Source organism: Myotis brandtii, unplaced genomic scaffold (assembly GCF_000412655.1).
Source record: "Myotis brandtii unplaced genomic scaffold, ASM41265v1 scaffold48, whole genome shotgun sequence".
NCBI classification, from domain to species: Eukaryota; Metazoa; Chordata; class Mammalia; order Chiroptera; family Vespertilionidae; genus Myotis; species Myotis brandtii.
This window is the reverse complement of record NW_005368341.1, coordinates 4,869,301-4,884,049: the sequence shown is the minus strand read 5'-3', so window position 1 is coordinate 4,884,049 and position 14,749 is coordinate 4,869,301. Positions and strand designations below refer to the sequence as shown.

The following is a 14,749-nucleotide window of genomic DNA, read 5'->3' as shown; positions in this document are numbered from 1 at the left end:
AGAGACACATTGATTGGTTGCCTCCTGCACATGCTTTGATAGGGACTGGGGATCAAGCCAGCAACTGAGGTACATGCCCTTGACTGGAATCGAACCTGGGACCCTTCAGTCCACGGGCTAATGCTCTATCCACTGAGTAAAACAGGCTGCAGCTTAATTCATTTACTTTTAATCTATATGTGTCTTTATATTTAAAGCGGGTTTTGTTTTTGATTCACCCTCATAATTTGTCTTTTAATTGGTGCATTTATGCCACTGACTTTCAGAGTGCTTACTGATAGAGTTACTCCCATATCAGGCGGCTTCTGTGGCTTCTGGAGCAGGCCTGCCTTGCCGCCGGGGACCCGCCAATGGGGTCCCGGGGCGGCCGGCCAGCCCTGGATGGCAGCACGCTGGCAGTTCTCGCTGTCCCGCCCTGCCTGCAGTATTCAAATTAGCCGCCATCTTTGTTGGCGGTTAATTTGCATATGGTGCTGATTAGCCAATGGGAGGCATAGTGAAGGTATGGACAATTACCATCTTTGTCTATTATTAGATAGGATTAATATGGGTATTTGTGATAAAAGTGATATGTGTTTTATACCTTCCATATCCTTATTAATTTTTTCCATTTAACTTACAGAGCCATTTAGTAAAATTACACCTCATTATAATGTATTGTGTTATCTGTTTCAATGTTATGTTGAAAGCACATAAAATATGACTTAAAAGACTTTTTTAATCCTCACCCAAGGATATGTTTTTATTGATTTTAGAGAGAGAGGAAGGGAGAGACAGAGTTAGAAACATCAATGTGTTAGAGATACATCGATCAGTTGCACCCCAACCAGAGATTGAACCCACAACGTAGGTTATGTGCCATGACCAGAAATCGAATTTGCAACCATTTGGTATACAGGATGACACTCTAATCAACTGAGCCACCTGCCAGGGCTGACTTAAAAATTTTTCAGTATTATTTATCTGATGTTAATAATGTGCTACTTTTGTTTATAGTTCCTGGATAAACACACTACTTTTAGCATAAATCTAATTGCAGCACTTTGTTTTATTGTAAATTTTATTTTTAATTTTTATTTACTTTTTAATTTTATTGGGGTGACATTGGTTGACATGATCATATAGGTTTCAGGTGTGGGTTTCTATCTTTATTGTAAAATTTAAAAATACTATCTAAGAAAATCTAGCAATTTAAATTGTTACAAATTTGTTGTTTAATTATTCAAGGTCTAATTGAGCTCATCTTGTTTTATGTTTTACATTTTTTATGTTTATTGATTTTTGCTAGGGATTATCTTCAAGTTTTTAAAAAGTATTCTCTATTTCTACAATTTTTAATATTAAGAACAAAGCATTATCATTTGAATGTTCCATATAGAAGTTTTTGATACAGACTTGGTTTCTAAGACAAGATTGTTGTTAAAACTTAATTGTCACATTTTTTAAAACTTATGTTTTCAATTAACTTAATAAAATACGTACAACAAATAGTTTTACTCAGTTTCACCTCTTGGTCACTCTATACCAGAATTTCCTAATTAATTCCTAAGTTCTAGATCTTTTATTTCTCAGAATTCATCTTAATGTTTAAGTACTTGTGGAGGGTATAGTTTTCATGACTTTGCCATACTGAGAATGGGACAGTCTAATTATCATGACAGAAAGAATCATTAGCTGGGTTTAATATTTTTATTTCCTGAAATGTAGTAGGACAAGCTTCATTGTTTTAGGCTGACATTACATGATGTAAAGTAGAAGTCTGATGCCAACCTGGCATGCAGATGCTTGAGCAGCACTTGGTAGTCGGTGTCAGGATACTCAGAGGCCAGCAGAGTAACCCATGGTTTCCAGTCAGAGAAATGCGTTCTCATCTGGAGGTGACAACCATGACATATGCTGCCGGGTTTTTGTGAGGTTTAAATGAAAAAATGTATCCCAGAACTGGTTCAGATTAGGTGCACAGTCGGGGAACACAGTCGGGGGCATCAGACCTGGGATAATTTCCACTCCACCACGCATCTGGGGACTGGAAGAAGCCATGTAACTTCTGAGCCCCCTTCCCCATCTGAACAATGTGATTAATAGTGCCTGTCTTGCTTCCCTCAGTCTCATGGGCAATGCTGAAGGAAATGATAAAAAAGATAAAGGTTCCCGGTGGAAAAAAAACATGGACTGAAATTTATAAAACCTGGCTTTGATACTTGTTAGCTCTGCAACTTACGCTTCTAAAACACACTTTCTTTCTCTATAAAATAAAAGAGTTCAATTAGTTTATTTTTTATGCTTTTCTTATTAATAGTGATAAATTTGTAGAAATTCTTTTAATGTCCATACAGGATTAAAATAATCGCATAGCTATAATTTTAGGCCTGTCAGTACTAAGAATACTTTGCACCAAAACTTTTGTCCATCTTCTGAATAATTACTTCATTCTGCTTTCTTGTATCTAAAGCACTTGGCTGCATTTTGGAACACTCGAAGCTTTCATCAGGGTTCTGCTAATGAGTTCAGCCCTCTTCTGTCACCCATTTTGGTGAGGTAGGAGGGGTGGGGTAACTGAAGACCAGCTTGCCTGTTGTCCTAAGTTTATCCCACACATCAGTGGGTTAATCTGTCATGTACATTCATAGGAATGAAAATGCTGGTTTTGGACAGGAACTTCTAGACTCTGCAACCATGACAACCATCTCCGGGCTCTCCATTTCATAAATGTCACACCTGTAGTACTTTCAAGGGCCTTGGAGTTCTTCCCATCCAGCCCCTCAATTTTCAAATGGGAGGCTGGGGCCCAGAGAAGCAGCTTGCTAGAGGCCACCGTAATTGAGCAGAGAAAATCCAAAGTCTGGACACGTTGCGTGCAGTGTGCCCAGTTCTTCTACAGCAGTGGTTCTCACCCTTGGCTGCACATTAGAATCACCTGGGAATTTTTTTTTTAATCCTGATTTCCGGGCCTCATCCTCTGGAATTTCTGTTTCTTTGTTATGGGGTGGGGCCACAACATTAGTAACAAAGAAACAGAATTTCCGGAGGATGAGGCCCAGAAATCAGGATTTTAAAAAGATTCCCAGGTGATTCTAATGTGCAGCCAAGGTTGAGAACCACTGTCCTACAGGGATTACCAGTGAGAACATAAAACCTGGCACTCGCCCATAGTGGCAGCGCTCATTGTAAGATCTGCCCTTCTCACTTCTTGCCACTCTTCAGCTAGAAGCAGAGGTGTCTGTTTTATTTCAGGTGTGACATTTTACAGCATTAACACTTTTTACTGACAAGTGGCATTGAGGTAATCATATTTGACCTCTTCTGTTCACTCTTTCTTAATCTTGGCTACCTTTATAGAGGACTGATTAATTGTTAACAACTGACCCAATAAGGAAGGGTCAGACCTATGAGGAACTTCATTTTACAGATGGGGGAAATGAAGGTAAGAGAGGTTAAATAACTTTCCAACATCATTACATGGTAGGCCTGAGGTGAATTCAGTTAATGTAACTTAACTACAGTAGGTCCTCATTTAACGTCGTAGGTAGGTTCTTAGAACTGTGACTAATTGATAAAAATGAGTTAAGTTCGGTAGCTCATCAATATTATAGTGAAACAACCGTCCACAGTGAAATGGACATTGAGGACCTGCTGCACTCTTCACACTTGGCACATGGTAGAAAGAGCAAGGCCTCGATCTTGTCAATAATAATTGCACATACTCCAGTTAGACACATGGATTTGCTGGGTGCCCAAGTGTGTGCACCCTGAAGTGCAAGGTCTCCATGGGAAACAATTCCTTATAGCCATATGTGTGTGTATGTGTGCGTGCATGAATATATTTATGTTTACGTATAATTAATGTATCATGTTTAACATCTAAGCACTTTTGCCATTTTTAGTTTATTCATAATGGTAGGGTAGATTAAACCGTGGTATTTATTAGAAGGAGAAAGAGTTATTTTCACGTCACCTTGCACATAACAGCTCTTTAATAAATGCCTGTTGAATTAATCTCTAATGAAATGGCGCTGGGTCAGGCACCAGAAGATCAAGGCTCCAAATCCTGGTTTTCACAGCAATTCACTGTGAGCATTGGGCCGGGTCGGTGTCTGGCCAGGAGCCTAGTTTTCCATCTCACGTGAGTGCAGAAGCATAAGGATGGGCATTCTGCAGGGCTGTGTTCATCCGAGGGCCCACAGTTGGAGTGGCACTTGGGCACTCGGGCGTGTGAGGCTGGGTTGCCTGGCATTGTCGGGTCCCAGGTGTTTCTTCCCGGGGAGCGTGCAGAGGCCCCTGGGAACCAGTGAGGGTGAAAAGCGCAAGAGCCACGCGGCGAGACCGCAGGAGCCGCCAGGTCCCCGAGCGGGAGAGGAAGATAAGTGATGTGCGTGGGGCAGAACCGGATGTGAACAGCTGTCAAGGTCACCCCTCAGGACGGAGGACGGGGCGGAGAGCAGTGAGCGCTGCAGCAGTGCAGACCCCAGGGCTTTCAACCGAGCAGGAGGCCCGAGAGCGCCCAGGAGGGAGCCCTCTGCTAGGAGCGCGGGGGCGCCCAGGGTCTGAGCTTTTATTCATTGGCGTTTACGGATATCAAGTCAACCTGTGCCTGATTCTGACTTCTTTCCCTCTTCATTCTGCCCATATGCCCGTAGTGGCCAGGTAAAAATCAAGAAAACGCAGGTTACAAACTAAAGAGAGAGCTGAGGTTGCTGAGGCGTCGTCATCTCCAAAGGTTCGCGTTTCTGTCCTTCCATCAGGCTTTCTGATAAGAAAACCTTAGGCTTACTTGATTACAGTAATATTAGAAGTTTCCAGCCCCTTTTGTTCAATCCCAAATCCAATATGGTCTGAAAACAGATTTCTAAAATACTTCTGGGGCAAACTCATTTGGGGGTAAACATGACTCAAGCTGACAGGATATTATTTACAATTTCTCTTTCCCTCACTTAGTGGAAATAGTCTTACGCAAAAATATTCGTGGGTTTGATTACAGAGCGCCTCCACAGAACCTGCTGTGGGTAATAGCGACTTAGGGAAAAATGCTTCTTTCTACCTTTCTGAAATTGGAAGAATTCTGAATTCCAAACGCATTTGGCCCCAAGGATCTGAGAGAGGAGATTGTCACCCCACATATTGTTTTTCGTAAATGTTGGTGTATTTATCCCTGGAGGAAATGAGTATGTTGTTTTCTTCCTTCACAGAGAAAAGAAAAAAAAGTGGGGGTGGAGGGCGGGGAGGAGAAGCAAAACAAATGTGTAAATAGAGGGGCTCTCGTGCTAATACACTGTAACGGAAGCTTTTTAAGCCCTGGTTTTCAACAGAAGTAGATGTTTTGGAGGACAGAAATCTAGATCTGTACCTTTCCTGCAATTAAAAAATAAACACCGATTCCGCTGTGGAACTGCATCATCCTCGGCTCCCCCTTTGCAGCAAAAGAGCTGCTCAGCCTAGTGACTCGTGGTGCCACAGCGCCACCTGTCCTCCAGGTTTGGGATAGCATCTTCATACAGCCACTGGCTGACTTTCCTGCTTAGGCTTTTCAGTACCGGGACTGCAAGGAAACAGTTGCGTGGTATTCAAATCCTAAAGAAGAGCTGCAAAGGGAGCAAGCAAATGTGTTTTCTTCTCTTTGGTCCCTGATCAATTAAATCGTAACTTACTCCTCTGTTAGGGAGTGTGGGCCATAGGCCCTGCGTATAATTAGTTTGCACCTAGTAAGTCATTTTTCCGCACTGGGCATTTTAATTTACAACCTGCTGCCTTGCAGCACTTTTCTAGGCCTTCTGCTGTGCAACAATATATTCTTCTAGTTGCTGAGACCTGAAAAATATAGATAGACTTTCTTAGTTCCGATATTTCTTTCTTTTCCATTTTCAGCTGCAAATCAAACATGCAGTTACAGAAGCAGAGATTCAAAAATTGAAGACCAAGGTAAGCGCACCAGTCAATACATGGAGTTTGAATTCTACTTTTTAAACTTCGGATGCTATGAATAAATTCAGCCCTGGGACTAAAGGATTTGTTCCCGTACCATTGAAAGAATACAAATGTCACAGATTCATGTCCACTGTTAGATGCATGGATGAATCTGGCAGTGAGAGTTGCACCACGGGGGTGTGAGCACCACCGTACCCCCTTAGTGAAAATTGCACAATATTTTAAAAATACATATTTACATATTTACACATATGTAGTTTCCTCAGAGCTTTCCCCAAAAAGTAAATATTTTTAATGGTTCATGAATCTCAATTACATTTTGACCACTAATTCCTTATGCACAAGTTATTAGACTGTATCTCTTTCTTTTTATTTTATTATTTTTTAAATTTTAAGTAGGTTTATTTTAGATAGGTTTAATCATTTATTTTTCATTTATTCCTCAGGAACAATGTATTTTAACATAGCACATTAATTTTGTAGAGAAAAAAATTTCAATTTCTAATAAATATCATGAAATTTAATATATGAATAGTTGCTTGTAGGTGCCAGATGCTTCTGGAAATTTTCAGTCCTTTAGTTCACATTATTTAAATTTGTGGGGAAAAACAGGTCATGATGGAAGGTTTTATGTATTTTTTAGTTTATAAGACTCAAAAGGGCATTTTTTAAATTGGTAAGTTATAAGGTACTTGTACATTCCTAGAATTGTGTCTAGTTTCATCAAATATGTAGTTTCAGAGATTTAAAAATATCTTTTGAATTATTTTAAAAACAATATTCTTTATTGTATTTATGGTATTTTTAAAATTAAGACATAATTCCTCCTCTACCACTAACAATCTGTTTTTCTGTTCACATTGAATGCTTGTTTTGGTTTTTCCATGTGTTTTAAATGGAGATTAATTAGCAAGGCTATTTTGCTTAAATGGTATTCCCAGCTAATAACTCTGTAGCTCTTTAGTCAAAACATGCCTATACATCATTCATGGTATCAGCCAAGCTCTGTGAATAATAATTTTTAAATTAGTGATGGTTAGTAAATAAACAACTTGAGTGCAAAACATTGCTTAATAAAAGATGCAGTAAAATCCCAGTCCTGTTTTAAGCTGCTATTGTTTCTTGGCACAGAATGGAAGAATAGAAGTGTTTTTTTAATTGTCGGTTACAATTAGGGAAAAGATTCCCCTGTGATTGTAAGTGCTTTAACAAAGCTTATGTTTTAGACTATAAACATTGAATTTAGAAAATCCAATAAATTAGTGTTTTATTTTTCTCATTATTATATTGGCATATAATATCCATAGATTAGCTTACTTTATTATGACTCTTAATGTCTCTGTTGATAAAACAATGCCTAATTTTGAAATGTTATTTTTGCTACTTTTTACTTTGTAATCTGTTTTGCCAATATATTTAGTTTAAAATATATATATATAACATTTTTAAATTTGCTGAATACTGTATGATTTTGGGATGTCTTGGAATTTGAAAATAGTTTATATAATGATTCTGCATGCTTTTGAACTTTAAACGAGGTGTGTGAAATAGATGAAACCCTTGTTTAAAGGTCAGATAGTTATTGTGAATAAATGACCTTGGACCCCTCACCTAAAGGATCACCCTTAGTTTCTGTAGAAATGAGGGGGTGGGACTACTATTATCTATTCCTAACAGTCCCCGGAAGCGGAAATAAGAAGCTGCCTTTCTGTTCCACTGGAGGGATTTAAATTAATTCAACAATTATTTATATTTTTACTTACATCATCTTTTATACTTTCCTGCAGATTGGGGTTTATAAAGCTCTGAACACTGCCAGCAAAATAATGAGCTAAAAACTGTGTTCATGTCAATTGAAATAAAGGATGTAATAATATCAACAAAAGGGATAAAAGCAAAATAAAAATAACTAAATTTATCAGATTATTATTATGCGCAAGAAGCTGTTCCAAGCATGCGCTAGTTAGAGAACTTAAGTTATTTGCCCAAGATTTAAAGGCATTGTGATGGCTGTGCCTGGGGGCCAGGTGGCTGCCTGAAGCATGGGGGAGGGGAGCACTTGTAAAGCACTACTAACCACTTTGCTGTACTTCTGAAACTAAAACAGAATAATATTGAATGTAAACTGTAACTGAAAAAAAATAATTAATTACAACAAATAAATAAAATGGGAAAAAAGGCTGGTGGTGGCCTGGCTAGGATTCAAATCTAAATGTAATGACTCCAGAGCGCCCCCTTCCTGCCAACTGACAGGCCACACTGTGCTTCTGCCCCTTTCTTCTTTCCAGCTGTCTCTCCTCTCTCCCTTTTTTACATATTATACATTTTTTAAAAAAAATCTCTAAACTGCAATTGAAAAAAATTAATTTTTTAAAGGCTAATAGTGACAGCTGGGTTCAAATATAAACCACTCCAAAGCCCCCCTCCCCGCCAACCAATAGGCCACACTGTGCTTCTGTCACTTTCTCCTTTTCATTTAAATTTTAACATATTATACTTAAAAATATATATATCTAAAGGAAAACCTGCTGAAATTCATTGACTAGAATTAGATAAACTCTAAAACATTTTTTACTGCTCACTGAATTTCACACCACATTCAGTGATGGAAAGATAATGGGAATTGGAGTCAACCCCATGTTTTGTCATTTATCAGTTGTGCGGCCTTGGACAAAGCATTTCACTTTTCAAGGCTTCAATTTTATAATCTGTAAAATAATGAAAATAATGCTTTCGCTTCTCATCTCAAGGTGTTTGGTGATTGAGTATATCTAACAGTTGAATTTAATCAAAACCATGCTATTAAAATGTGGGGGATTTTTGGTACAGATGTACCCAGATTATCTTTGTCTTGACATTTTTTTTTTTTATCCAGCTGCAGGCAGCAGAAAATGAGAAAGTGAGGTGGGAACTAGAAAAAACTCAACTCCAACAGAATATAGAAGAGAATAAAGAAAGAATGTTGAAGTTGGAGAGCTACTGGATCGAGGCTCAAACACTATGCCACACAGTCAACGAACACCTCAAAGAGACTCAAAGCCAGTATCAGGCCTTGGAAAAGAAATACAACAAGGCAAAGAAATTGATCAAGGATTTTCAACAAAAGTAAGCACTTCTAACGACTAAAAAATACTTGTATGCATATAAAAAAGGTTTGTCTCCAGTAATCTTATCATCTCTAGTGGGATAGAAAAGATGACCTCAGACTTATCCCTCGAAGAAGCATAGTTAAAGCAAATATATATGTTAAGTTTTGGAAAACAGTTTTATCTTTTTTTTTAGGAGATTATACTTTGTTTTATCATTTTTTTGGCAGCCAGTGACACCATGAAGTTGTTTCTTTGATCGTTAATCATTGCTAGTTACTGTTAAAACATTTGAAATCTCTGTTCTTCTTGAAACATCCCTGTAATTCAGAAGCAGGAAGCCTCGCTGAAGTCGGGCAGGGCTCTTGGCCGCAGTGCATGCAGAGCAGCAATTGGGGCCTTGCTGAGTCTGTTTCCGCCTCCGTTCTCAGACTCAGTAACTGCAGGATTTTCCCACTACAGAGGGTATAAATATTGACGAGCAAGACCCCCTGCCCTGCCACTTCCCTGCAGTCAGAGACCAGCACCACAATCGGCTCTTGAATTCAGCAGCTGATGCTGCTTTGCTTCCATCTGTTGGATCTCGGCGAAATTTCAGGGAGACTGACGGGGGAGATTCGTACTGGACTTTCTCATCAGTTACTGCTAGCTCGCTAGAACAATCAAAAAGGAATGCCAGGCCCTCTTCTGGCCTTCCATGCCAAGCCTCAGAAGCGAAGCATACTGCTATATGTCAGATTCACCATATCTCAGTTACTTCCTATCATGGAAATAATGTTTTCAATATTTAAAAGAAAATGCTGTAAAACGTTTATTGGTTAAAAGGGGGGAATTGCTCTTTGTAACAGTGAATTCAGCACATCGCTATTTTAACTTTTCTTAACTCTGTCATAAAATAATTTTGTAAGTTTTGATAAATTTGCATATTATAGTCCAGGCTCTCAAAATGAAGATAATTCTCCTTCTCCCCCTGTTATCCTCAGGGTAATAAATGACAACTCTCCCTCTGTTTTTATGACCCACCAGCCCTTTTCCACGGTCATTCATAGGAATCTATCTTATTATAATTTTCTTTGACCATTCAGTTCCACCAGTTTGCTAGATATATTACTCTATAAATGTAATTTTTAAAAAGGCTAATAGTGACACCACCTGACATGTAATTATTTCCACTAAATTACTCAAGGTGGATCATTGGTTTATTAGCTCTAAAAATGTATGGGTGCTCTAGAATCAGGAGCTGCAAATGAAAATCATAGTAAGCAGAATCAAGGCATTTTTCTTTACTTTGTGCTACATTAAAATGTTTTACTTGCTTTCATTGCTATATATGTTTTCTCTAACTATGATTGAATTTTATTTATGTAAATAGCTGTCCAGTTATTTATCCCACTGTGTAGTTTATTGATTCCAATAACAACATTCACATGTTTCCTCATTTCTTGAGTGTTTGATGCAATCAGAGCTGTTATTTTCTTCTTCAGAGAACTTGATTTCATCAAGAGACAGGAAGCAGAAAGAAAGAAAATAGAAGATTTGGAAAAGGCTCATGTTGTGGAAGTTCAAGGCCTGCAAGTGAGGGTGAGTGATGTGCCAAAGCCATGAAAATAATAAGATAGTTTTGCCTAGTACTTGGAGAGGAGTGCTGGGTTCGAGTTTTAGAAATGGATTTTTTTTCTTTTTTCTCTCAGATTAGAGATTTGGAGGTTGAGGTGTTCAGGCTGCTGAAGCAAAATGGGACTCAAGTTAACAACAACAACAACATCTTTGAGAGAAGAACATCTCTTGGAGAAGTCTCTAAGGGAGACACCATGGAGAACGTGGATGTCAAGCAGATGTCTTGTCCAGATGGCCTGAGTCAAGGTTTGTCTAACCCTTGTTTAGACAAACATTGTTTTTAATGACTGTAAAATCTGGCTTTACATTCTTTTTCTTATCCGGGGATTTAAATGTTGAAAACGCCTTTCTACCATGGGAAAGAAGAAAAGGTTTATCAAAATAGGAACTTATCATTTAGCACTCACTTGTCTTATCAAAAGTAAATGCTTTAATGTTAAGAAACAAAATTCCAACTTATGCAAGCCCAAATATTATTTTAAAACCATCATAACATTGATAGACTTAATAAATTGCCTTAAAGTGATAGTTCATTTAGAGTGAGCTACACTACTTATCTATTAATGAGTAAGGTTTGAAATTTTTAAATCACTAGAGTAAAGATCTTTTTTATAACTACTTCCAGCTCTTGGAATTCATTGAGTTAAGATGTTCTACGCAAGTTTTTTGCTTTTCTCTTGCTGTCCTATATCTAATTCTCATTCTTTTATTCTGTTTAAGACCAAATAATGGGACCAAAATACTGGAAACATTTTCTATATAAATGGTTGTCTTCTTTCACACACCAACCATAAATAAATCACTGATTTTCTCACTCACATACACACCTATACATAAATTGTGTGTGTATGAATGTGAAGGAATGTCTTAATATCTATAGTATATTTACAGATTAAAAAATGTGTAAGAATTTATACTTATAAATACACAGGGGGATATAAAATTTTTGGTTAAAATAGCTCCCCAGTAGTCCCTGGAGGGGAAGGGGAATAAGAGAATATATAGCAGCAATGTCATGAGAGAGCCGACGATCATAGGCAGGGATTGAACCCGCAGTAACGTTAACTTGTAGAACTAAACTCTTAGCCATTAAAAATGAAACATATTGGAAATCTTCATTTAAAACTGAAGTGGTAGCTAGAGACTTGAGTCCATTCACTGAGCTTATATCTTTTTCTGGGTTTTCCCTTAATAAGATATAATCTGTATATAATGCCTCCTGGGCAGCTTAAATGTGAGTATTGAGCTCCAGCATTACCATTCACTGAAGAGCCATGTGACTTCCTTAAGGTCATTCAACTCAGTGGGGTGAGTTTTACTGTCTATTATATATAAATAGTAACACTTCCTTCTTCCCCACCTAAAGAGTATTGTGAGGCTGTATGACTTAGTCAGTGAAGTGAAAGAAGGCAATTCTTTAGAGCTTTTAGAGAATTACAATGTTTATGTCTGTGACTATGTAAGATTGATTTCTATAACAAAATGTCAAAAATCAACACGTTTTCATGTTTTGGAATATTGTAATTCCTAAAAGCAGTTGCACTTATAATAAACACGTGTCCCGGTATGGCGTGAACAAGGTATAACCTGTGACCAGCAGCTCTCCAGACTCCGATTCACTTCTGTTCCTTTCTCTCAGTTCAGAAATCTGTATCTTGTCAAACATATAATTAATGGTATTTATTAAATTATATGACTGCAGAAGATCAACAAACTGTACTATTAACATCCTGATTTAGAGCAAAACCTCACATTTCTTCTGAACCCTTCTTCCCTTCTACACCCTCCATTTTGCCACATAATTATCAGTTTCCCTAGCAACAGTGTCAGTTCACAGTGAGATGCAGGGACTACTGATTCTTGCTGAAGCTCATCTCTGCTTGTGCAGCAGAGGTGGAATCTGTCATCTCCGATGTTAGTAGTGTACATATCAAGAGCTGCTCTTCCAGTGTCGCTGCTGAGGACAGTCAGTGATAAATCTCCTTGAATTTCAAACTAAATGGCTTGGTCAGGAACTAGATAGGAATGCTCTGGAAAGCACTTTCCTAAATTGATCCTTTGCTTCTGTTGCTAGGGAACGCTGAAGTCCTAGAGGTTTAGAAAAGGAAGTGAAATGTGGACCAAACACAGGCCATTCTGCATTTAAGGATCCTCCTCCAACAAACACATTTTTGCAACAGGAGGGGTCCAGTGGCTGCAGTCAGTTCCCCAGCTCCTGCCCCTCAGACTCAGTGCTCTGCCTCCTGGGGACTGTCCAGCTATGATTTGCTTTCTAAGCACTGGATGTTTTACTGATAGGATGAGTTGATTAGCATATTTTCAGGCCTCCAGGCGGCTCATTGAAGCAAAAGGATTATCAATTATAGGTCAATGAAAACGATGTTAGGATGAAATAGTGAAAGGAGAAAGGAAGGGGAGAGTGAAGGAGTCAGAAAGGACAGAGGGAAGAAGAGCAGATAAGCAGCCATTTCTTCGAATGCACGCATGTTCTTCTAGGACAGAGCTCCCCAGCTGCGATGGATTCATTATGTGGCTCTCAATATTGAATTATTGACAAAACTATTTTTCCAGCCATGAACAAGTTTACCCCATTAAAGTTATATCTGAACATCATTTGTATGGTTCTCTACAAACTAAGCCACTCAAATATCTCATTAAATTTTTGATAGAACATATATTGCTCAATATACTTGAATGATTTTTTCTTATAATATATAAAGCAAATATAGCAATTATTTTTCATCAAGAGCCATAACAAACCCTAAATCCCTTCTAGTGTGTGGCCATGTACTGGACAAATATAATTTTACACCTGTTCCAGGATGTGGAAAATAATTTTTCCCTGCTGCCGTGTTTCACGTCCACAGATGACTCTGGTTGAGAGAGTTCTCGACATTGTATCCAAGTGCCCTGAAGTGACCAGATATGCCCGTGGCTTCCCAGCTAGTTAGGTCAGCATTAGACTAAACACAGAGAACAGGCATGTAGAGAGATCTTGGTAGGAGAAACGGTTAGAGCCTTAGTTGGATTAGACTCCCTAGAAAAGTCACCTGAACAGCAGCTCTTCCTCAGTTTCTAAATATTCCAGGATCTTTATGCTAATACTGTTTTCAGCTTCAAGTATTTTAAAGGCTGTTTGTTAAAGAAAAAGTATGCATATTCCATAGAGATACTCAAAGACAAGGACTGATACTTCATATAGTGGAAACTATATGAAGGCAGATTATGATTATTCTATCGTGAGGGGTCAGAAGAACCACACCTTTAAAAGGTTACTTTGAACGCTGGACGCCTGGTGGCACACTGACTTGTAAGAGGAAGGGTGGCTACAAGGTAGAAAGAACAGTGTTTGGGCCTGTTAAGTGTGCAACAAGATATATGATTTGTAGGATGGCTGGGACCAAGGGTGAGGAAGATAAGAAAGGGTTTGATATAAGACAGATAAGATACATTTTAAGAAATGAGAGGGAGTGTGAAGAAAAGAGAAAAATGAATAAAAACGGAATAATATTTTCCTGATTTGTAGACTTTATGTTAAAGGTGGTACCTTATGTTAATGCTGTGTCATAAGGTATTCTCGGAGTAACTGTAGACTTTCAATGCCTGAAAAAGAGTTTATACTTAATTCTGTAAGCATTGTGACCCATTAATGATATTGAGGCAAAATAGGAGCTGGGTCATGTGTTATCATTGTAGACCAAGCATCTCTGATTTTTTTTTTACAAGATACCAATTATAATAGCAACAGAAAAGATATGGTAGGCAGTATGAATTCAATAAAATAACCTCAAGACCTATGGAAAGACATTCAAGAAGACCTGTATAAATCAGAAGAGGTAGGAAATTATAAAAAATTCCATTATGCCAAATTGTTCTATATATTCCACACAGTTTTGATTAGAATTTAAACGGGGCCTTTATTATTATTATTATTTTAGAACTTGACAAGTTGTTTCTAAAACATATATGGAACAATACTTGGCCCAGAGTAGTCAAGATACTCCTGAAGAAATACATGCAAAGGAACTTCTCTTTTTTAATTTTTAATTTTTTTTCTTTATTGATTAAGGTTATTACATATGTGTCCTTATCGCCCCATTGCCTCCCCATCCCCCAACCCCCCC

The 14,749-nt window shown here is 38.1% G+C and overlaps 1 protein-coding gene across 10 annotated transcripts in view; it reads left to right on the top strand.

Annotated features, from left to right (window-relative positions):
* The window catches only part of PPP1R9A (protein phosphatase 1, regulatory subunit 9A), a 236,164-nt gene that overhangs the window by 183,572 nt on the left and 37,843 nt on the right, over positions 1-14,749 (top strand). For all 10 annotated transcript variants that reach the window (XM_005876062.2, XM_005876061.2, XM_005876066.2 and 7 more), the window contains 4 exons: positions 5,863-5,916; positions 8,798-9,027; positions 10,493-10,589; positions 10,700-10,871. In XM_005876062.2, the coding sequence (XP_005876124.1) occupies positions 5,863-5,916; positions 8,798-9,027; positions 10,493-10,589; positions 10,700-10,871 (553 nt within the window). The remainder of the gene's footprint in view (positions 1-5,862; positions 5,917-8,797; positions 9,028-10,492; positions 10,590-10,699; positions 10,872-14,749) is intronic.